Source organism: Rattus norvegicus, chromosome 7 (genome assembly GCF_021556685.1).
Source record: "Rattus norvegicus strain SHRSP/BbbUtx chromosome 7, alternate assembly SHRSP_T2T, whole genome shotgun sequence".
Lineage (NCBI taxonomy): Eukaryota > Metazoa > Chordata > Mammalia > Rodentia > Muridae > Rattus > Rattus norvegicus.
This window is the reverse complement of record NC_141540.1, coordinates 17,212,969-17,235,000: the sequence shown is the minus strand read 5'-3', so window position 1 is coordinate 17,235,000 and position 22,032 is coordinate 17,212,969. Positions and strand designations below refer to the sequence as shown.

The 22,032-nt window shown below is 47.1% G+C and overlaps 1 protein-coding gene across 4 annotated transcripts in view; it reads left to right on the top strand.

The window, feature by feature from the left end:
• Nucleotides 1–14,871, top strand: part of Cyp4f6 (cytochrome P450, family 4, subfamily f, polypeptide 6) — a 27,198-nt gene extending 12,327 nt beyond the window's left edge. For 2 of the 4 annotated variants that reach the window (NM_153318.1, XM_087555915.1), the window contains 10 exon segments: nt 3,327–3,380; nt 3,469–3,596; nt 5,368–5,489; nt 7,138–7,408; nt 7,728–7,794; nt 7,983–8,112; nt 13,791–13,924; nt 14,018–14,082; nt 14,213–14,295; nt 14,629–14,871. In NM_153318.1, the coding sequence (NP_695230.1) occupies nt 3,327–3,380; nt 3,469–3,596; nt 5,368–5,489; nt 7,138–7,408; nt 7,728–7,794; nt 7,983–8,112; nt 13,791–13,924; nt 14,018–14,082; nt 14,213–14,295; nt 14,629–14,845 (1,271 nt within the window). In that variant the 3' untranslated portion in view covers nt 14,846–14,871. 4 annotated transcript variants of the gene reach the window in all.
• The last annotated feature ends 7,161 nt before the right edge of the window (nt 14,872–22,032 follow it).

The following is a 22,032-nucleotide window of genomic DNA, read 5'->3' as shown; positions in this document are numbered from 1 at the left end:
GTAGATAAACCTTGAGTTTGTCAGGACTCGGTTTTTTAAGTAGTTAAAGCCTGACAAAGTTAACAGAAAGCATGCCTTCATTAAACATAAAGTTTTATTTTTAAGTTGGTTTTGTAACTGTTACCACGAACAAATCAATATCTTAAGAGAACCTCATTGATTAACCAGAGAGCTAGATTTTGGTTGTACATTAGCCTACTAAATTTTGACCTCAGGAATTTTAATGACCCGCATTCACCATAATTGCTATCTTTAAAGAAAATCCTTTTCAGTCTGGCAGTGGTGGCACTCGCCTTTACTTGGGAGACAGATCTCAGAGTTCCAAGTCAGCCTGGTCCACAAAGTGAATTTCAGGATAGCCAAGCTACACAGAGAAACCCTGTCTTGAAAAACAGAACAACAAATAAAAAAAACCAAAAAAAAAAAACCCCAAAAGACAAATATCCTTTTCTACAACCCCTAAGCAACTTGCTCAGATCTCACATTTCTCTCTTCCACTAAACTCGTTTTTTGCATGTTGTTTGTTTGTTTTGGCTTTATTTCTTGATATCATGAGCCCTGCAATATAACAAGCAAACGTATCAGTCTCTTAAGAGAATATACCATCAAAGTTACATTTATGACATCATAGAACAGACTAAGATTGCTCATGCACACTTTACTGAGCTATAAATTCCTATCTGTGCAAGACAGAAACGTACTTCATTGCTGCTTAGATTTTTTTTTAAACTCCGTTTTCCACATTTCCCTTTGTTTCACTAATGTCTGAGGGTTACAGGATCTTACATTCCAGCAGAGGCTGGCAAGCTAGCAAAGCCTTCAGTGATCCTGGGTAGGGAACTACATTGTATAAATAAGAAGGCATAAGACAGGGGACCAAAATCTATGCCAACCCTGTAGTAACAGTGCCAGCTACAAAAGGCATCTGTTACCCTGAAAACTGGGAGAGAGCAAATAGCTGATTTTTTATCAAATAATTATAAGGTAGCGACAGTAAATCTACCACTCATTCACAGTTAAGATCTTTAAGGCCAGATGGAATTTTGTTGCAAACTGTTATAGATACATAGTGATACATAAAAACAATCACATTAGGATTGGTGAGATGGCTCTACAACTAAAAGCACTTACTGGGCAAGCCTGATGACCTAGTTCACTCTCTGGAGCCCACTAAGGGGAAAACCACAGAAGTGACTGTGCAAACTTGTCTTCCGCGGGCGGGCGCGCGCGCGCGCGCGCGCGCACACACACACACACACACACACACACACACACACACACACAAAATAAAGAAAATAAAATTTCAAAACAATTCCATTAATTCAGAGTGCCCTCTTAAATGGAAACAAGGTAGGATACGTAAAGTAATATCTTTCCCTAGTTTTCAGATCATTGGCTAAAAACCATAATTTTAAAACAGTGATAATTAGAGAAACATCTATTGGCCTCTACAACCCCACCCCAAAATGTAATGCATACAGTGGCCAAAAGTTTTATAGTAATATATCATTTTCTTTTTCTTATCAGATAGTAAACTTAATCAGGACACTTATCAGGATCTCTCTCCCTAAGTGGCGGTCACACAGGAATGGAATATCTTACACCCATTATATCATACCATCCTAACAGACAAAATTGGGAACTAGATCAAAACAACACAACAGTACCTTTAACCGGCTGCCTCATGTGCCAAATCCCAGCAGGAAGAAAAACCTGCGCTACAACACGTTTTGAAAGCAGAGACCAAGCTGGGCAGTGGTGGGCGCACACCTTTAATTCCAGCACTCTGAATGCAGAGGCAGGCAGATTTCTGAATTCGAGGCCAGCCTAGTCTATCTACAGAGTGAGTTCTCAGATAGCCAAGGTTACACAGAGAAGCCCTATCTCCAAAAATCAACCAATCAAACAAACAAACAAACAAACAAACAAAAACAACAAAACCCAGAAGCCAAACAAGTTGTAACCCAGGAACAAAACTGGAAGAACTTCAAGTTAACTATTGAAAGTGATAAGGAGTGTCAGGAGCTGGGACAGTGAAAATCTTCAAGTGAGTGTAGGATTTCTAGTCTACGCAGTCTTTAAGACTCCTTGGTAAGTCTGTGACTAACTGGAGAATCTGAAAGGCATTCAGGCAGAGGTAACGGAGAGCTAACCAGAATACTGAGATTCATACTGCCTTCAATGAGAATGCCAATGATAAGAGATTAGAGAGACCCTGGAATCTGAGAAGACAGAGTTCTAACATTCTAAAACAACAACAGCTGCCTTACATCTCGTCTCCAACCAGCACATTTATAGCTGAGGGGTGGGCAGGGAAGATGATGGCGGAGGAACAGAAGACTGGTATCCAGCCTTTCCCCTTTGGCAATATAGGCAGCCTCATCCCTGAGGTTCATAGTATTGTTACTGCTCTCCTTACTACATCCTATGCTTCTCCATTTGTACAGCAGGGTTCAAACATTCTCTCAGATGTGTCAAGTGCTTATGACCAAGGACTCCCTTATCCTCAAAAATATCACAGAGCGCTGTCCCCATATGAGCACCAACTAGATCTTCTTCTGCCTCCTGCAGCCCCAGACTCAATGAGACACAGCTGGACCCATCTAGGCTACAGTGGAGATCCCCTGTGATTCTGTGCACACCCTCTTCCTCCAAAATCACCCTTCTGCTTGGAGTCCCACTATTTAAACTTTTAGAACAGCGAATGATGGGGAGTCCTTCACATGTCATGTCATGTGCTTTCCTCAGCCTCAGGCTCCTCACTCATTAAGTTTCCGTCTTGCCAGAATGCTGTTGTATGTGACAGGAGATAGACAATGTCTGGGATATTATCTATGTCACATTTGGGACATCAAATGGACCATATTTAAATCCTGTCTGAGTTATATCTGAAGGGCACAATTTGATCATGCCAGACTGCCAAATGTTTATGTCAAGGAAGACCATGTGCGCTGTGGCCATGACAGGTCATGATAACGTATGTCATCAGGTGAAATCAGAGAGTTGCAACAGACACTGTATCCTAGGTCTCTGGGAAGGCCTGTAGAGTATTCTGCTGGGTTCAAATGTGGAAGATGTGTTAGACAAAGTAGGATCCACGTGAAGGCATGATGGGGTATGTGTATAGTCTTTTCTCTACCTGCCGGGGCAGCCTGGTCTGGTCCTTTTCAGTTTCCCTCTTTCTCCCTGCTTTCTCTGTCCTTGTCCTCTTCTTGTCATGCTGAGTTTGGAGGGGGGACTGCACAGCCCTGGCTGAGGGTCCCTATCTCTCCTAAACTCCATTGCCTTCCTTTCCCATGGCTCCTGATTGTCCTCCTGTGTGTCAGCTGCTGTTGCACCCAAGGAAATGACCCTCTATGGCTTCCTGAAGCCCTGGCTGGGTAAGTGTTTGAAAGTGAGGGCCTTCGGACTCCCTTGAGGGTTAAGGGAAGGCACTACCCTTGCCTATTGTCATGGCTGCCCTCCCAGGGGATGGGCTCCTGATGAGCGCTGGTGAGAAGTGGAACCACCACCGACGCCTGCTGACACCCGCCTTCCACTTTGACATCCTGAAGTCCTACGTGAAGATTTTTAACAAGAGCGTGAACACCATGCATGTGAGTGTCTGGAACACATGGCCCCTTGTAGAAAGGGATGTGGTTTCAGATGTATTCTGCAGGTGTGGGTCTGCTAAGATACCTTTGGGGTCACAGGTTTCCCTCTCCAAGCCCCTGTCTGTCTGTCTGTCTGTCTGTCTGCCTGCCTGCCTGCCTGCCTGCCTGCCTGTCACTTTTTGGTTTTTTTTGAGATAGTGTTTCTCTGTGTAGCCCTGTCTGTCCTTGAACTTGCTTTGTAGACCAGGTTGGCTCAAACTCAGAGATCTACCTGCTTCTGCCTCCCAAGTGCTACTATTAAAGTGTGCGCCACCACCAGCAGCAATTTTCTAACTGAGAAGTGGGAATAATAATCTATACATAGGCGTAGAAGAGGTGACACCGTGGAGTCATGCTCCTAGCAGACAGAGGGGGCTCAGAAGGATCTGTTTCTGTTCTTGGTGGCAGAAGCTTCGGAAAGTCAGCACACATCAACGTTATCTGTTGCACAGTACCTGTCCACACACCACACCACTTACAACACACTGGCTCTGCATGGTGGGTGGTACCTTTGACCCCAGCACTTGTCAGCTGAAGCAGAAGTACAGTGTGAGTTCATGTCTACACAACAAGACCCTGTCTCAAACAAACAAGATCTCGGGTGTAGCTCAATGCTAGAGAAGCTGCTTAGCACGCACAAGCCCTGGCTCCGATTCCACAACTAAAGGCAAAAGAAAGGGGGTTGTTTTTGCTGTTGTTGTTGTTGTTGTTGTTTTGTTTTGTTTTGTTTTTTGTCCTGGAACTCACTATGACACAGTGACTATGTAGACCAGGCTGGCCTCTAACTCAGAGAGATCCTCCTGTCCCTGTTGAGATTAAAGGCATTCAACACCACAAATAGCTAAGAAAAGTTGTTTTTCAAAAAGAAAAGAATAACATCACTGGCCTTGGTGGGCCAGCTAGATCCATCCTGGCTTTTTATCCTCCTTGAGAGAGTTTGGGTTTCCTAGCATGGAAAGACTGGGGAGAGAAAGAGAGAGAGAGGGAGAGAGCAAGGGGGAGGGGAGAGGGAGAGGGAGGGAGGGGGAGGGAGGGAGCAGAAAAACAGCCTTTCCAAGTTTGGCTTCAGAAATAGCACACTATTATGTCTATACTCCTTAGGTCAGAACAAATAAGTCTCTAGTTCATCTCAGATTCACATCATGGAGAAACAGGCCTACCTCCCAATGGAGAGAGCTGCAAAGGCTCATTGAAAAGCCTGGGGATAGAGGAAGTGTGGACAACTGTATCACTATTCTAACAGGGATAGTAAAGACACCAGACTTGTACTGATCTGCTACTATAGGCAGAGATATTATGATGATTCTACGATATAAATTGTCTGTTGTAATTTCCACACTGCTCTAAGACAGAGATGACTGTGACTTCTAGATTATGGATTGTGAAACTGAGGGCCAGAGAGGTCAGGGAGTGTGTCAAAATTCACCAGCAGTAAGAGAGTATACGTAGTGAAGCAAATATTTAAGTATGGCTGTGGAGCAAATAAAATCAGAACAACTTAATTATTACTATAGGTTTAAGAGGTGGGACTGAGTAGAAGACAGTGAGCTGAACAGACCTGCATTGCCTGATAACACCTCTGTGCTCACCCATGACCGCCCTACCCTGGGTGCAGTGCTTGGGGCAGAGCACCAGAAGGTTGCCTCTGAGCAGGGTAAACGACTATTCGTTTGGACTTATGCAGTGGTGCAAGGAAACCAGATTCAGCCCAATCTCATACCACTTCTCTGGCCAGGCCAAGTGGCAGCGTCTGACTGCCAAGGGCAGTGCCCGTCTGGACATGTTCGAGCACATCAGCCTGATGACCTTGGACAGCCTGCAAAAATGCATCTTCAGCTTCGACAGCAACTGTCAGGAGTGAGTCTCTCTCTGTCTTTCCCTGGGAACTTGAGCCCTGGACCATGGGAGGAGGTGGGTGAGACTGCGACTGACCAGAAGGAGAACGGGTGGGCTATAACTGAGAGTTAATGACAGTGAGAGGAGAACGTGTGGTCCTTCCTGGGAGGTGGATTGTGGGAATAGTAGATGAGTAGTATCATTAACAGGCAGTTTGAACGATGTCTTGGAAATGAGGTTAAGGTGGGTATTAGTTGTGTGTGTGTGTGTGTGTGTGTGTGTGTGTGTGTGTGTGTGTGTTTTCCTGTTGAGAAAAAATATCTGAGCAAAACAGCTTAAGGGAGAAGAGATTTGTTTGAGCTCCTGGTGACAGAGGTTTCAGTCTACGAGGAAGGGTGTGGCAGGGCACCTTCACCATAATGACAAAGAAGTAAAGGTTGCCTGTGCTTGCAACCAACCTTTTGCCTCCTTCCCATGTTGTCTACATGAATCCCCACCCAATGCAATATGCCTGGTAGGCCTTTACCCACTCAGAGAGTCTTCTCTGAGATAACCCTCTAGACACAAACAGACATATGCTTCACTGAACACCTAGGTGTGTTGTGAGCCAGTCAAGATGATAATCAACATTGACTGCCACCAATCCCAGTAGAAGGGGACTTGGGCACCTGGTCCCACCCATAGCCAAAGAGCTATTTCAGTTGGTGCCTATGAGAAAGGGAAAATCGGTTTTCTTCACTGGAGTGACACTGGGCACAGCTACCACACCAAGGAAGGACGCATGCTCCAGAGTAGAAGGTCAGCATAGGTAGGGCTCTATTTTTGTGCCTGTGTGTCCTTTTCTTTCATTTGGGCTTTTTTTTTTAAGAGAGAAAAAAACACAGAGTTGTATGAGTGGGGAGGTTCAACAAGATATTAGAGGAAGGGAAAGAGTATGATCAAAAATGAAAATAATTTTTAAAATATTATGCATTGCCAGGTGGTGATGGTATGTGCCTTTAATTCCCCAGCACTCAGGAGGCAGGCGGATCTCTGAGTTGAAGGCCAGCATGGTCTACAAAAAGAGTTCCAGGATATCGAAGGCTGTAGAGAAACCTTGTCTCGAAAAAAAACCACGGGACTTTTCGTTTTTAGAAAAGGTCTCACTCACTATATAGCCCAGGCAGGCAGACGGTTCACAGTCCACCCTGCTGCCTCCCTCTCCTAGTGTTGACTTTGTAGCGTGAGCACCATGTCCACCTGGCTGTGAAGGCTGTTGAACAATCAGCCAGAGGATGTGGACTTCCTCTTGAGCTTCAGGGCAGCCATAGGTAGTTAAGAAGATAAGAGTTCAAGTCAGACTTGAATTTGGATACCAACTTTTTAGAGGGCAGACAGACAGCATAGGATCCAGAGAGCGAAAGAGCTGAGCACAATGCCCAAAGTAGGGCACATCTGCAACAAATCAAGGAGGAACCGCAGAAGCAGATTTTTGAGTGAAAGAAAAATTAAAAACAGTGCCCATGTCCACCTGGAATCAGGGCTCATAAGGAGTGAGAGAGGCAGAGAGAAGTACGCTCGGAGGGCACTTTGGGTGGGTGGAGTGTCTCAGCCCTGCATCTCTGCCTGGGGGATGTTCTGGGGTTTTGTATGTGCTAAGACTCTGCTTTCTCTCCGGCTTGCCTTACAGGTCTAACAGTGAATACATAGCTGCGATCCTGGAACTCAGCTCCCTCATAGTGAAACGGCAACGCCAGCCCTTCCTGTACCTGGACTTCCTGTATTACCTCACTGCTGATGGGCGGCGCTTCCGCAAGGCCTGCGACGTGGTGCACAACTTCACAGATGCTGTCATCAGGGAGAGACGCAGCACCCTCAATACCCAGGGCGTTGATGAATTCCTAAAGGCCAGGGCTAAGACTAAAACTTTAGACTTTATTGATGTTCTCTTGCTGGCCAAGGTGGGTTTTTCCGGGATCCAAGTTGCATGGATCTCAACGTTCAACATTAGATAGAAGTTAAGTTTCATCTAAGAGTTCTAGGGAGGCATAGTGGTGATTGTGAAATGAAGGGTCAGGTTAGAGATAAGTTTTAGATGTGGCTCTGCTGAATGCTGTGTAGAAGAAACAAAGAATAGCAGAAACCAAGGAGAAAACTGTGAGGCGGGCCCTGAGGATAATATGGGAGACCCTGTGTGAGCGGTGGGTGTCAGAACTTGTCGAAAGACAGACTCAGGAGTGCTCAGACACTGTATGAGTTGTGGTCTTGCTTTATGTACAGGATGAGCATGGGAAGGGGCTGTCGGATGTGGACATCCGAGCAGAGGCTGACACCTTCATGTTCGGAGGTGAGGGTCCCTGTGTAGAGCTAACAAAAGGGTGGGGAACTGTTAGTCCCCGGCTCATCTATTCGGGGACACCCAGGATCTCTCCATTCCTTCCATTCATCCCTTCCCCATCCTTCCTGGGGACCTCACTGTCCGGCCTGTGATGCTGAAGCAGCCCAGAGACACAAGCCTTCCTGTCTGTCCTCCAGGTCATGACACCACGGCCAGCGCACTCTCCTGGATCCTGTACAACCTGGCGAGGCACCCGGAATACCAGGAGCGCTGCCGGCAGGAGGTGCGGGAGCTGCTGAGGGACCGAGAGCCTGAGGAGATTGAATGGTGAGCCCAGGTCCTTGTGGTCTGTTCTGTGGCTTTTCTCCTTGGCTCTGCTCCCTAGACGGGGAAGAGAAGTTCTTTTTCCTCTGTCATTTCCTGATGCTCGTAAGAGCTGCGCTCAGAGGGAGATACCCAGTCTAGCCAGCAAGAGAAAGATTATATGCTTAGTGACACAGAGATCTCAAAGTCCATTTTTGTCACCACACTGACTGTCTAGGGGACATGAGCAAACTTTTATAAACCATCTGTATGCTCTGTAGACTGGGCAAACCTTCCTTCAGAGCTTCTTGAAAAATTAGTGACAGTATAAGGAGAGCAGATGGCACCAACACAAATTCAAAACTGCTCTCACCCCTTTGCTTTTCTGATTAAACTTGCATTTCCTCCCTGAGACCTGAGCTCCCCTTCATTTTCTCTCTTCTGTTCGATTTGCATCTTGCACTCGTGCTGGGGATTCACAAGGATCTCAATGGGTAAAAAGTCTATATCCCTTCATTCATGGAACAAGTCCACAGGGCCTACCTGGTCACACTTCTAAGTTCAAAGCCATCTCAAAGTGTAACACCCATCTCAAAATAAAGTGTTACCAGTTTCTGAAGTAAGATTGTTTCTGTAGTCTAGGCTGGCCTCAAATCAATTCCTCAACCCTGTTTTTGGGTGTCGGCATTATAAAACTGTGTTACCATGCCAGTTCCTAGATGCCTTTTTAAGTTGGCCAGTTTGTGATGGAATATTTCCTATCCTGCCCACACTGGTACCAGAGTGAGGGATTCAAGTGATCTCTGCTCCAGTCTACAGAACAGATGATATAAGCAGAGTCAGGGAAAAAGGAAAAGCCAAGCTGCTTAATGACACAGTGAACGGGACAGTCAGAGGGAGGCGTCTCTGCTATGCCAGGAGGAAAGCATGCCTGAGACAGTTTGACATGCTTAGGGGTGGGGGTGGTGGGGTAGGTAACATGCCCGGATGCTTGGGAAATAGATGTGTGCGGACCAGGGAGGCTTCCCACTGGGAATGTTTTGAACTGTTAAGAACTTGAGCTTTAGCCAGAGGTGTATTCCCTGAAGACCTTTGGAAGGCAATATCAGAAGGCGGAAGAGAGAGTGGGAAAGCCAGGTGTGGTGTGAATCTTGGCACAGGGGTGGGAGGTGGGGGTGGGGGTGAGGGGGTGGGGTGGGGGTAGGGGATGGGGATGGGGGGACTGCTGATTACATTTAGCACCCGGCAGCCTAGGCTACAAAGTAAAACTTGTCTCAAAGTGAACGTAAGAAAGATGTGTGATATGCTGTCTTTAGGACAGTTAGACCGTGGACAGAAATGGCTAGGCATTTGTAGGCTGTGCCTAGGGACTCCCTGGGGAGGATGGTTGGGGGAATGAAAACAACAAGGAGCCCGAAGATCACTAGCTGGAGGCTGGAGGCTGGAGGCTGGAGTGCATTGCTCGCCTTGCAGCTGGTGGGACAGCTTCTCCCTGGCCAGACAGCTTCTCCCTGCTTGCTTTCCTCTAGTCTCCTGGGAGACCTCTAGGTCCTTCAGTCAAATGGCCTTCTAGGCCTTTCCTCAGCAGTGTCTATCATACATACATGCGTGTAGTGCTTTGTTCCTTTACTCACATCGCGCCTAGCTGCTCCTTCTTTTGTGTTCTGTGTTGCATCCCACAATTATTCAGTTCGGATCTCTACTGAGGACATGCATAGAAATATTTTCAGTGAGAATAAATATTGCTGAATTGCCTCTTAGTATCTCTGTGCTGATTTACTGTCCAATGTGTAGTAGAACTAGGGATTCCTACTTCTACCTTTTGACTAACTGTATAGGATTTTGTTAAACGGACGTATCGTGACTTATCAAAACATTCCCACCTTGATGAACATTTGCCTAGCTTCTAATCTTTTCTCTCTTGAAATTTCATATTTATTCAGTGTGCATGCGTGCACCTGAGTGCTTGTGTGTATATGTGTGTGCACACACACGCACATGCACGAGTGCACACACACACACACATGCACACGTGCACCTGGACACACATGTACTATAGCGGATGTGTGAAACTCAGAAGACAATTTGTAGAATTTCTACCATGTGGGACCCAGGGATTAAACTGAAGTTGTCAGTCCTAGCGGCAGGTGTCTTTACCCTGTGAACCATTTTGTTGGTCCTCTAACCTTTCCTCTAACAAACACAAGGCAGGGGATAGCTGTGGACTTTGACCCTTGGTAACCCATAGAACCCATAGAACTACTTCTGTAGGACAAATTCCAGCACGAGGTGCCAGGGTTGAGAAGTGACTCAGCAGTTCACAGCACTTGCTGCTCTTGCAGAGGAGCAGAATTTGGACGCTAGCACCCACTTTAGGTGGCTCACGACCATGGGTGACTCCAGTTCCAGGGGATCTGATGGTGTCACTGGCCTCTGCAGGCACCTACACACACCACCACCACCTCCTCCTCCTCCTCCTCCTCCTCCTCCTCCTCCTCCTCCTCCTCCTCCTCCTCCACCACCACCACCACCTCCACCACCACCACCACCTCCACTACCACCACCACCACCACCACCTCCACCACCACCACCACCTCCACCACCACCACCACCTCCACCACCACCACCACCTCCACTACCACCACCACCACCACCACCACCTCCACCACCACCACCACCTCCACCACCACCACCACCTCCACCACCAGTACCACCTCCACCACCACCACCACCTCCACTACCACCACCACCACCACCTCCACCTCCACCACCACCACCACCACCTCCACCACCACCACCACCTCCACCACCACCACCTCCACCTCCTCCTCCACCACCACCACCACCACCTCCACCACCACCACCACCTCCACCACCACCACCACCTCCACTACCACCACCACCACCACCTCCACCTCCACCACCACCTCCACCACCACCACCACCTCCACTACCACCACCACCACCACCTCCACCACCACCACCACCACCACCACCACCTCCACCTCCTCCTCCACCACCACCACCACCTCCACCACCATCACCACCACCACCACCACCTCCACCACCACCACCACACCATAATAAATTTTAAAATATCATTCATTTTTTCTCAAAGGCTTTTTGATTCTGTAACTTAGGGGCTCTTGGGAAATCCCCCCTCCACACACAGACCCGGAGAGCACTCACTTCTTTGTGTCCTCATCAGTATTCATTGTAGAATGTGTTTACCAATCTGGAAAGTTGTGGCACACTCTGCTATATGAATTTGCGCCACCGTACAGACATGCTGAGCGTGGCGATCACCTTCTGATCTGCCATGTTTGTCTCTTCCTTTGACGTGTCAAATTACTCTGTTTTCCTACCTTTGGAATTTCTATTCTTTTCTTTCTTTTTTTCTGATATACAAGAACTCTTTTTTTAAAAAAATATCTTTTTTGTTTTTGTTTTTGGAGACACAGTCTCACTATGCAGACTGCCTGCCTCTGTGTGAGATTAAAAGCATGCACCAATACATCTAACAATGACTTAACTTTTAATTTTTATATATTTTCATGTGTGTGTGTGTGTGTCAAGATGTCTGCCATTCGTGTGTGTGCGTGGGGAGGGGGGTGTCACAGATGACTGAAGAGAGATTCCAGTCCCTTAGAATTTGAGTAATAGCTGGCCGGGAGCTGCTTACACACACACTGGGAATCAAATTCAGGTCCTCTAGAGGAGCTGTAAGTTAACCGCTGAGCCATCTCCAGTTTGAGAACTTTTAAAAATATGGTGTGTGTAGGGAGTGGACTCGTGTGTTTGTATGTATGCATGCGTACACACTTGCACATGTGCATGTGTGTGGAGGCCAGATGTCGACATCAGGTGTCTTCCTTGATTTTTTTTCTCCATGTTCTTTACTGAGTCAGGGTCTCTCACTGAGCAGGAGCTTGCCGGTGTGGTGAATCCGACCAGCTCGTCTTATCTGATCTGCTCCGGGGTCAGTTGTGATCGTCTGCTTGGCTATCTGAGCTCCGCCCCTCAAGCTTGTATAGCAAGCATTTCGTCTACTAAGCCATTTTCCCAGCCCCAAGAACACATAGTATATTAAGTCTCCTCCTGGCTCTTCATTTTCGGTTCCATAAACATCATCCTGGTTTTAGTAATGACCTGTAGTCTAAGAACATTTAATTTACTACTTTTTCTTTCAGTGCTAGTGATGGAGCCCAGCTTCATGCACAGTAGGAAGTACTGTTTGAGCTTCACTCCCAGCCCTAGCTTCTTGCTGTTCACCATAAGGTTGTGCTTTCCATAGTCCCCGGTGCGGGGTCCCTGGGATGCCATCTCTCCATAATAGATAGTCTCTGTGTGTCTACATCCTCAGCATCGGTCCCCTCTACTGCCTCATGCCTCAGCAACTCCCTAGCTCTCCCTACCTCGTTAATTCTTGCTTGGGATAGAGGGCACACAGCATAACATCCTTCCATTGCCAAGAGTCTTTCGTTTCTCTGATAACTCATAATCTGGTCTCTCTCTCTCTCTCTCTCTCTCTCTCTCTCTCTCTCTCTCTCTCTCCCTTCCTCCTCCGCCTCTTTTCTTTTTTCTCTTGCCTTTTCAAGATAGAGTTTCTCTGTGTATCCCTGGTTGTCCTGGAACTCACTCTGTAGACCAGACTGTCCTTAAGCTCACAGAGATCCACCTGCTTCTGCCTCCTGAGTGCTGGGATTAAGACACCGCCCCAGGCGTTTACCTTTTTCTTTGGTTACCTCCCTCATCTTCCTTCTCGACATGCTCTTACTCTGCTGAACTGGTTGGTGTCCACTTTATGGTAACCCTTCCACCTCAAGTTCTACAATTATAGCTTAGAGCCACCATGCTTGGAATCTCTTCTCTTTCTTTTCTCCTCCTCCCTTCCCCCCCCCTCCTCTTCTGGCCTCTTCTTGCTCCATCTCGCTTTTCTTTTTGAGCTGGTGTCTTTCTACTTAGCCCTGACTGTCCTTGTACTCAAGAGACCCACCTGCCTCTGCCTCTGCCTCTGCCTCTGCCTCTGCCTCTGCCTCTGCCTCTGCCTCTGCCCCCGTCCCCGTCTCTGCCTCTGCCTCTGCCTCTGCCTCTGCCTCTGCCTCTGCCTCTGCCTCTGCCTCTGCCTCTGCCTCTGCCTCTGCCCCCGTCCCCGCCCCCGTCTCTGCCTCTGCCTCTGCCTCTGCCTCTGCCTCTGCCTCCCAAGTGCTGGAATTAAAGGGGCATACCAACACCACCCAGCCTGTGTCCTCTTTATTTTTGCCAGATAATAATTTCTCATGCATTTATGAGCATATCTGGAGTCTACTAATATCTCTTTCATCCCAGCCCTTAGGAAGTAGAAGCAAGAGGATCAAGGGTAAAGGTCATCCTAGATAACATATAGCTCAAGGCCAACATGAGAACTAAAACAAAACAAAACAAAACAAAAGGGGCTAGAGAGATGGCCCAATAGTGAAAAGAACTTAGCTGTTTTTCCAGCAGCTCACGACCACCTATAATTCCACCTCCGCGGAACCTGACACCCTCTTCTGGCCTCCACAGACAGATAACACACAGAGACACATGCACACTAATAACGTTAAATTTTTAATATTTTTAAGAACAAATAATACTCTAGGTACAGAGCTATGTGTCAGCTTCACTGAGTCGCAGAGAGGCTTTGGTTTTGCTCCTGGATAATCGTGTGCTGTGTTCCTTAGGGACGACCTGGCCCAGCTGCCCTTCCTAACCATGTGCATCAAGGAGAGTCTGCGGCTGCACCCTCCAGTCTTATTAATCTCCCGCTGCTGTTCCCAGGACATTGTGCTGCCAGATGGCCGGGTCATCCCCAAAGGTGTCCTCAATATCAGTGGGAAGAGGGGCCTGGATAGGATGGTGGCCCTCAGAAGCGACATGGACCTGTCCTAACTGTCTCCTTACTCAACAGGGAACATCTGTGTCATCAGCATCTTTGGGGTTCACCACAATCCTTCAGTGTGGCCAGACCCTGAGGTGCGACCCTACCCTTTCCCCAACTCTGGGACCCTGGGAGGAGGCACAAGCCTACACAGGAAACCAGAGCTACCATCCTGGAAATGGGGAAGAGACATGACACATTAGCCTAGTCTTTCCTGGCGTACAGGTCTACAACCCCTTCCGCTTTGACCCAGAAAACCCACAGAAGAGGTCACCTCTGGCTTTTATTCCCTTCTCAGCGGGACCCAGGTGAGGAAATGGTCATTGGTGAACGGGAGGAGTCTGGGTCTGAGAGTGAGACCAGCGGGTAATTGGGTGGATGAGGATTCTGGGTCTCCTCTCCGACCTTTACCTGAGTTATGTGCAAAGGTCTGCAGAGCCCTTGCTGTGGCAAGGTCAAAGGCTGCTGCCCTGCTCTCCTGAGGCCCGCCCTGGTCTGCATTGGGCACTGGGGCTAGGACAGGTCCCAGGAATACGGACGCCCACGCAGGGGTCCCAGGCACATCCCCGTCCCCTGAGAGGGTCCGAGGACGTCTGGCTAGGTCTCCGCACAGTCAGAGTCCCCACCCTGTTCTCCCGCAGGAACTGCATAGGACAGACTTTCGCCATGAGCGAGATAAAGGTGGCGCTGGCGCTGACGCTGCTGCGCTTCCGCGTCCTGCCAGATGACAATGAGCCGCGCCGGAAGCCGGAGCTGATCCTGCGTGCGGAGGGCGGACTGTGGCTGCGGGTGGAACCGCTGAGCACAGTGACCTCACAGCTGCCTTGGGACCTCCTCGCCCACCCTCCTACCTCTTGAGATCTCTGAATAAAGAATTAAATAAGTCCTTGAGTGGCTATGAACATCAGACCAGAATTTTATCGCAAGACCCTTACTGCTTCCTGGGTGGTCCCCGAGGGTCTCCGTGCTGATGAGACTTCTACTGGAGCGCAAGCCTAGACTTTTTTTTATAAGCCACCATGGATGTTTAAGCAGGAGAGGGGAGCAGGTTTTCCGGCAAAGTTGAGGCTATGTGGTCATTGAGGCAAACCCTTACATTCATTGTTTCCACCTTTATTCTATTTCATCAAACTTATAGCTATATCCTCCTGCTTCTGTCCTTCTGGTACTACGAGTAGAACAGTACACTAGATCCGGGCTGTTACACTGTGAAGGGATAGTTGTAGAATTTGAAGAGGATTGTTCCTTAAGCGAGAGGAATCTTGGAACCCCTGAAGATAGATTTATATAACTTTCAGGTCTTGTGATGAATACAGCAGCTAAAATTTACATGAAATCACACTGACACGATCCCCAGGTTCCTTTCCACTTTTCAAGAGAAGTGCTGTTGTCCCTTGAGCCTCCCACTTCCTGCAGAAGGCGCTCACAAATTTCCCTTATCTAACCACTCTGGGTTTTGACTTTCCAAACTCTCCCATCACGAGACCATTAAAATTGAGTTTCTGAGTTGGAGGCCAAGCTGGTCCACAAAGTGAGTTCCAAGACAGTCAAGGCTACGCAGAAAACCTTGTCTCTAAAAACAAAACAAAACGAAGCAAAACCTGAGTTTCAGTTGGGCATGATCACACATCTATACTCCCTGTACTTGGGAGACTGAAACAGAGGGGTGTTAGAGACCAAAGACTGAAGTCAGACTGGGCTACCGGTGAAATAATGTCTCAAAAAAGGGTGGTGGTCTGTTGGTAGGATGTCGGGCATGCAGGACGCATCCCATAATCTGGGCATGGTGTTAACAAGCCTAAAATTTAGTACTTGAGAGCTGGAGGCAGGAGGATCAGAGATTCCAGGTCATCCTTGGCTACACGAGTGAGAAATGGTTTCAAAACAAAACTCTTCTTCAAGTTCATTTTATTTTTATCTTTCTGTACTCATTTAAATTGGCTCTGCTTTTTCTTTGGTTTGGGTTTTTAGGGGTGCTGTGCTGGGGCTGGGCCCAGGGCCTGACATGTACGAGGCAAGTGCTCCCCACTGAGCTACCCTCCCAGCTGACCCTGACAGTATTGCCTTTTCACGTAACTTATTCCCTTAAAGAATTGGAACAGTACTCAGGTGTGAGCTTTGCAGACAGCTAGAAGTGTAAGCCATATACACTTAGCTGACCCTGAATTGATGCAAGTCTCAAATGAGAGTTTCTTTGTTTACAAGGATTTGAAACAGGGTTTCACTATGTAACCCTAGCTAGTCTGGTACTTGCAATGGAAAGCAGGCTGGCCTCAAACTCACAGATCCCTCTGTACCTGCTTCTTGAGTGCTGGGATTAAAGTTGTGTGCCAGCCCCACCCCCACAGTTATGTCTTTACTTTAAATTACATTTACTTATTATTTGGGGGGAGGCATGGACATGGCACAGTGTATGTGTGGAAGGAAGTCAGAGGACAACTTCTGGGAGTCAGTTATCTTTGTTCTCTTTCCTTTCACTACATAGACTCCTGGATTGAATGCAAGCCATCAGGTTTGGCAGCAAGCCGTCTTTCCTACTGAGTCTTCTCACAGCCCCTCAAGTGAGATTTTTAAATGCCTTACTACACTGGTGACTGTGTACTGGTCATGTGTTGGGATAACAATTTCGTTTGATTTAATACTTTTCAGACGATAGTCACCCACATCAGAACCCAAGGGTAGCATTACAAAGCATGAAAGATCTTGGACTTTGGGGACAGGTGAACTTTGGTTTAGAGTCACTTGGGAATGTTGTGTGTCCTTTGTTTGGGAGGGGAATAAAAAATAGGTCCTTTGGTAGTCACTGGGTGGACTGTTTCAGTGACTGCTTTTTTCATTATTATTGTATGCATATATATATATATATATATATATATATATATATATATATATATATATATATATAAAGTGCTAAGTATGGATAGTCACTTGTCTCCAGACTGACCATTTCCAGGCTGACCATTTCTGTCAGATCTTGTGGTGCAAGCCTTTAATCCCAACTCTGAGGAAACTGAGGCATGTGGATCTCTGTGAATTCAAGGTTAGCTTGGTCTACACAGCAAGTTCCAGGACAGCCAGGAGTGTGTAGAGAGATATAAAATAAATGTTTTATTTTATACGTTGAGTGTTTTGCTTGTATAAGTGTTCTGCATACATAAGCATCGGTATGTACAGAGTCCAGAAGAGACTGTTGGATCCCTAGGAACTAGAGTTACAAATGATTTTAAGCTGCCACAGTAGTCCTGAGAATAAAACCCTGACCCTCCATCATGGCAGCAAGTGCTCTTAACTGCTGAGTTGTCTTGTGAAATATATTTAATCTCAATCAGGAATTTCTATGCTACCTTTGATTATCCAATTCCCAGAAAAAAAATACATGGTCGACCTTTAATTTATAATAAGCCTTTATCAGCATTAAAGCTGGGCAGATATCTACCCTGTGTGTTATTAGAATCTGTGTTCTTATCAACAGCCCCGAGTTATTAGTTACTATGTTTCATCTGAGCTAGTCTTGACTCCAATTGGTTGGCACTCATGGCCATGATTTCTTTAAAGTTCTTACCCCATGAAGTTTTTTTTTTTCTCTTTTCACCTTCCTCTCCTCCACACCCCACCCCCTTATGGTTTTCCTCTGATCCATAGCCCAGTAACCCCAAGCCTCACCTATTTCAATTCCGTCCAGCTAAAGGCTGTAGGCATCTTTATTCACCAATCAGGGGTAACTTGGGGGACAAGGTCACTTTGCACCACTTGATACTTGACTCTCTCATCTCTGGCAGCAACCCAGCTTTAGGGGCCAGTATTTAGCATTACAATACAAACAGCATCAGACCAGCCCACTACACTGTCCCTCCAGCCCGGTGATTCCCATAATGGTATAGTGTGTTTTAAAGGGAGTAATAGGGGTTCTTTAATTATATTTATTTTCATAAAATTTTTGGATTTTTATGCCTTTTGGGTTTTCACATAAATTTCATAATCAGCTGAACCTGTACTGTAGTACATCCCTTTAATCCTAGCACTCTGGAGGTAGAGGCAGGTGGATGTAGCAAGGGCCATGCCACTTTGATCTCAGGTGAGACCCTGACTCATAATTAATCAATATCACAGTCGGTACGTCTATTTCCACAAAGAGTGCTGCTTGAATTTCGTTTGGGACATTTGTAAATCACTAGGTTAATTTGAAGAGAATGAGCATGTTAATTTGTTGAGTCATCCTATCCATGAACATTGTATGTCTCTCCATTTATTCGGATAGCCTTGAATTTTTGTCATCGGTGCCTTGAGGTTTTCATTATAGATTTTTTGCCCATACTTTGTACAACTGAGTACACTTTTTATGATGCTCATCCGTTTTGAAAAAAAATTATTTTTCACTAGGAAATGCTCCATTCTTTGCCTTATGACAGAGCAAACTGTTTCATCATCTATTCCTTGTTTGCTACACTGTTTCATTTCCTGTTCCGACAGGCTTTGAAAAGTCTGCCAAGAACCATGATCACGGTGGAAAGTGGGGGGATGGGGGTTTGTGAGTCTCTGAAACTGCTACAAATGCCAGCATAGCTCTTCTAACACTGAGCCTGCTCCTGTCCTCCTGATGTGGGTCCTGTTTGTCTCCTGACGGTGGAGAATGCTCTGTAGGACTGTTCAAGAACAGCTGACGGGAAGGAGTCGCCTTCATGTATTCAGAAGGTGTACTTGAGTGACTGCAGTGGCAATTCTGGAAAGGGCACATGCTACCCTTCTGAGGGCTCTAGGGGCAGATTCTTGATGCTCTTGCTGACTGAACTGAGGTGGCAATGAGACAGGAAGAGGGAGGTGAGGCAGCTCATAACATCCTACCAGTGTCGGGGGCCCTGCTATCCCCTCTCGTAGCACTGCTCCTATGGAGTTGAATCTTTGAGCACTTGCTTTCTGAGACCAATCACAGAGTAAGTCTAGACAGGTTCCAGGAAGATCATGTGATCTGAGCTGGGGGCTTGTCCTCCCTGAGCAGCAGTTAGTCCTGTTAAATGGACATCTCTCCTCTGGATCCCATCACTTGTGTCTCCCTCTGTGACACCCAGGACTTTGGCCCAGGACTTTGGTCTGAATAGAGCATGATAGGAGACCTTGAAGGCACCTTCAAGCAAGAAGTAGACACGCTTTATGCAGATCACCATGGTTGTCATTGTCCTCTAGAGGAGCAGAGCCAATACAGCGAAAATACGTTAATAAGGGATTTATTAGCATGTCTTACACAATTCGGGCTGAGTCTGTATGGTGTAAATATTAAGATGTCTGGATGGTGGAGAAATTGGGAACCTTGCAGTTGCTCAGTCCATTTAGCTGGATGTCTCCACAGTTCAAAACCGGAGGCTATCTGAAGAACCTCATCGGAAGTATGACGGATCTGGCTTCCAATATCTGCAAAAGTGGCAGACAGAGTCAGAGCAGATTCACTCAAAAGCAAGGAGCGAAGGGGGGCAGAAACAAGCAGCCCTGCGTTTCCTTCAGACCTCAGCTGCAGTGAGAAAGTGTGCGCCTTCTAGGGGAAGTGCCGCTTCACTTCATCTCTCATTTCACTTCTCCTCATAAGCCCACCCACAGGAAAGTCTCTCAGTCGATTCCAGACCCAGACAACCAAGGTTACCCACTACCCCTCCCCGCCCCAGTATACAGTAGACACATTTTAAGGAGAGGACTCTGCACAATGTAGTACTTTTCCTGCACACCCTACAGTCCCTGCATTCAGTACTTGCTCACAGCAGCTCCAGTAGTAATTACCAGCCCCTTCCTTCACCCCCTCTTTTTGGCTTTTTTTTTTCTCCTCCTCAATGGACAGTTCGTTTCCCAGATGTGAGGACTGCAGTCAAGAGAGCTGGTCATCCCCACAGTCAGAGAAAGATGGGGTGGGAAGAGGACTCGCTCAGCGTCCCCTGGTTCTGTCCTCTCCTACGTGGACCTTATCTCTTCAACACCCTTTGCAATTCCACCTTCTGTGTGCTCTCATCCCTCTACCCCTCGTCCTGCAGACTAGCACAGCTTCAGCCTTGTTCTCTCAGACAAGCTCTATATCTTTGCAGTCTGACATGGGTACTCTAGCAGAGCTGTCGTGTTTATTCCTGCGCCTTGCTGTGCTTAGACTCTAAGCCTTACAGGGAGAGCATGAATTTTCCCAGGCTGGGAGGCTTTCAGGCAGGAGCATCACAGACCCTCAGCTCCGTAGCGAGAAATGTGGGATGTCATCCTTCCACCTTGCAAGCTGCTATGGGGCCAGGCTTAACCTAGTCCTGGCCTTCTGACCTCTGACATTCAACTTCTTTCTCCTAGTGTATCCTGTCCTTAGAAGGACGTGGCTTCTGGATGTGGTGACTCAGAATAACCCCTGTTCATATCCCTATTCTTGCCCTTCATCCCAGAAAGAAGTGCTCAAGTTCTAAAGATCAAGCGCTTTACAACTCTGAGATTCGTTATCTTTCAACAAGACTGGCCCTACCCCCCAACATATTGGCCACCTTCCCAGGCCCAGAGCAAGCAGCTAGATCTGGAATGGACTGGACCTCAACCCAGGTCCCTCATAAACCCTTCCAGGTCAGGAGCCAGGAGCAAAGACCCTAAAGAAGAGAGAAGAGACTGTGGGGAACATATGAGAAGTTACCAAGCTGCTGGGGAGGGGGGTGTAACAGGATAGGGCTCAGGATGGGACAAGCACTGCTTAAGAATAATATAACTAAAAAAAAGAAAAGAAAAAAAAGAATAATATAACTACAGGATTTTAATAAAAGTTTGGAAAAAAATATATATAACTACAGGAAGCACATGGTCCCAACTGTTTCTAGGCAACTGAGTCACTTGTCATGCCCTATGATTTAGATAGGTCTGAACTTTAATCGGTCTCTCTTCTCGTCCATGTCTTCTCAGGCTAGTCTCCCTCATCATCTCCTCCCCCTCCCCCTCCTCCTCTTCCTCCTCCTCATCTTCCTCCTCCTTCTCCTCATCTTCCTCCTCCTCCTCTTCTTCCTCCTCATCATCATCAAATATCCCTCCCCCTCTCTGCTCTGTCCCCAGCCCAAGCAGTCCACCGTCCCTGGAAGTCCTGTTCTCCTCTGAGCTCTTTTAAAATATAAGAGAAGGCGGGGGTTGTAGCCCAGTTTGTACAGTGCTTGCCTCGCATAGAAGAGGCCCCTGGGTTTGATATCCTGCATAGACTGAGGAGAGTGGAGCAAACCTGTAACTCCAGCACTCAGGCTGGGAATTAGGAGGTTTAGAGGCTTAAGTCATCCTTAGCAACATAGCATTAGACACTGTCTCCAAACTCAAAATCCATAAAATATGATCATACAGAGGAGTAAATATTAACTAAAGTGCTGTTTAGGAAAGTGCTCTGTCCTACTTAAGAAAAGGAAGGCGGTGGTGCGTGTCTTTAACCCCAGAATTCAGGAAGCAGAGGCATGTAGATCTCTGTGAGTTCAAGGCCATTCTGATCTATAGAACAAGTTCCAGGACAGCCAGGGCTACTCACAGAAACTGTCTCAAAAATATCAGAAAGAGAGGAGAAGGAAGAAGTAGGAAGGAAGGAAGAAAAATAAGGAAGGAAGGAAGGAAGGAAGGAAGGAAGGAAGGAAGGAAGGAAGGAAGGAAGGTAGAGAGGTGGCTAAGTGGTTAAGAATGTTTCTGCTGTTCTTGAGGTCAGTTCCACTCACCCGTCCATATCGGGTGGCTCACAACTACCTGTAACTTCAGATGTAGGGGAGCAGATTTCTTGTTCTGGCTTCCACTGCCATACGAGTACATGCACACACACACACACACACAGAGAGAGAGAGAGAGACAGAGAGACAGAGAGACAGAGAGACAGAGAGAGACAGAGACAGAGAGACAGAGACAGAGATAGAGACAGAGACAGAGATACACACAGACATATACACACACAGAGATATATACACACAGAGCGAGATACACACACACACAGAGAGAGAGAGAGAGACAGAGAGACAGAGATAGAGACAGAGATACACACAGACATATACACACACAGAGATATATACACACAGAGCGAGATA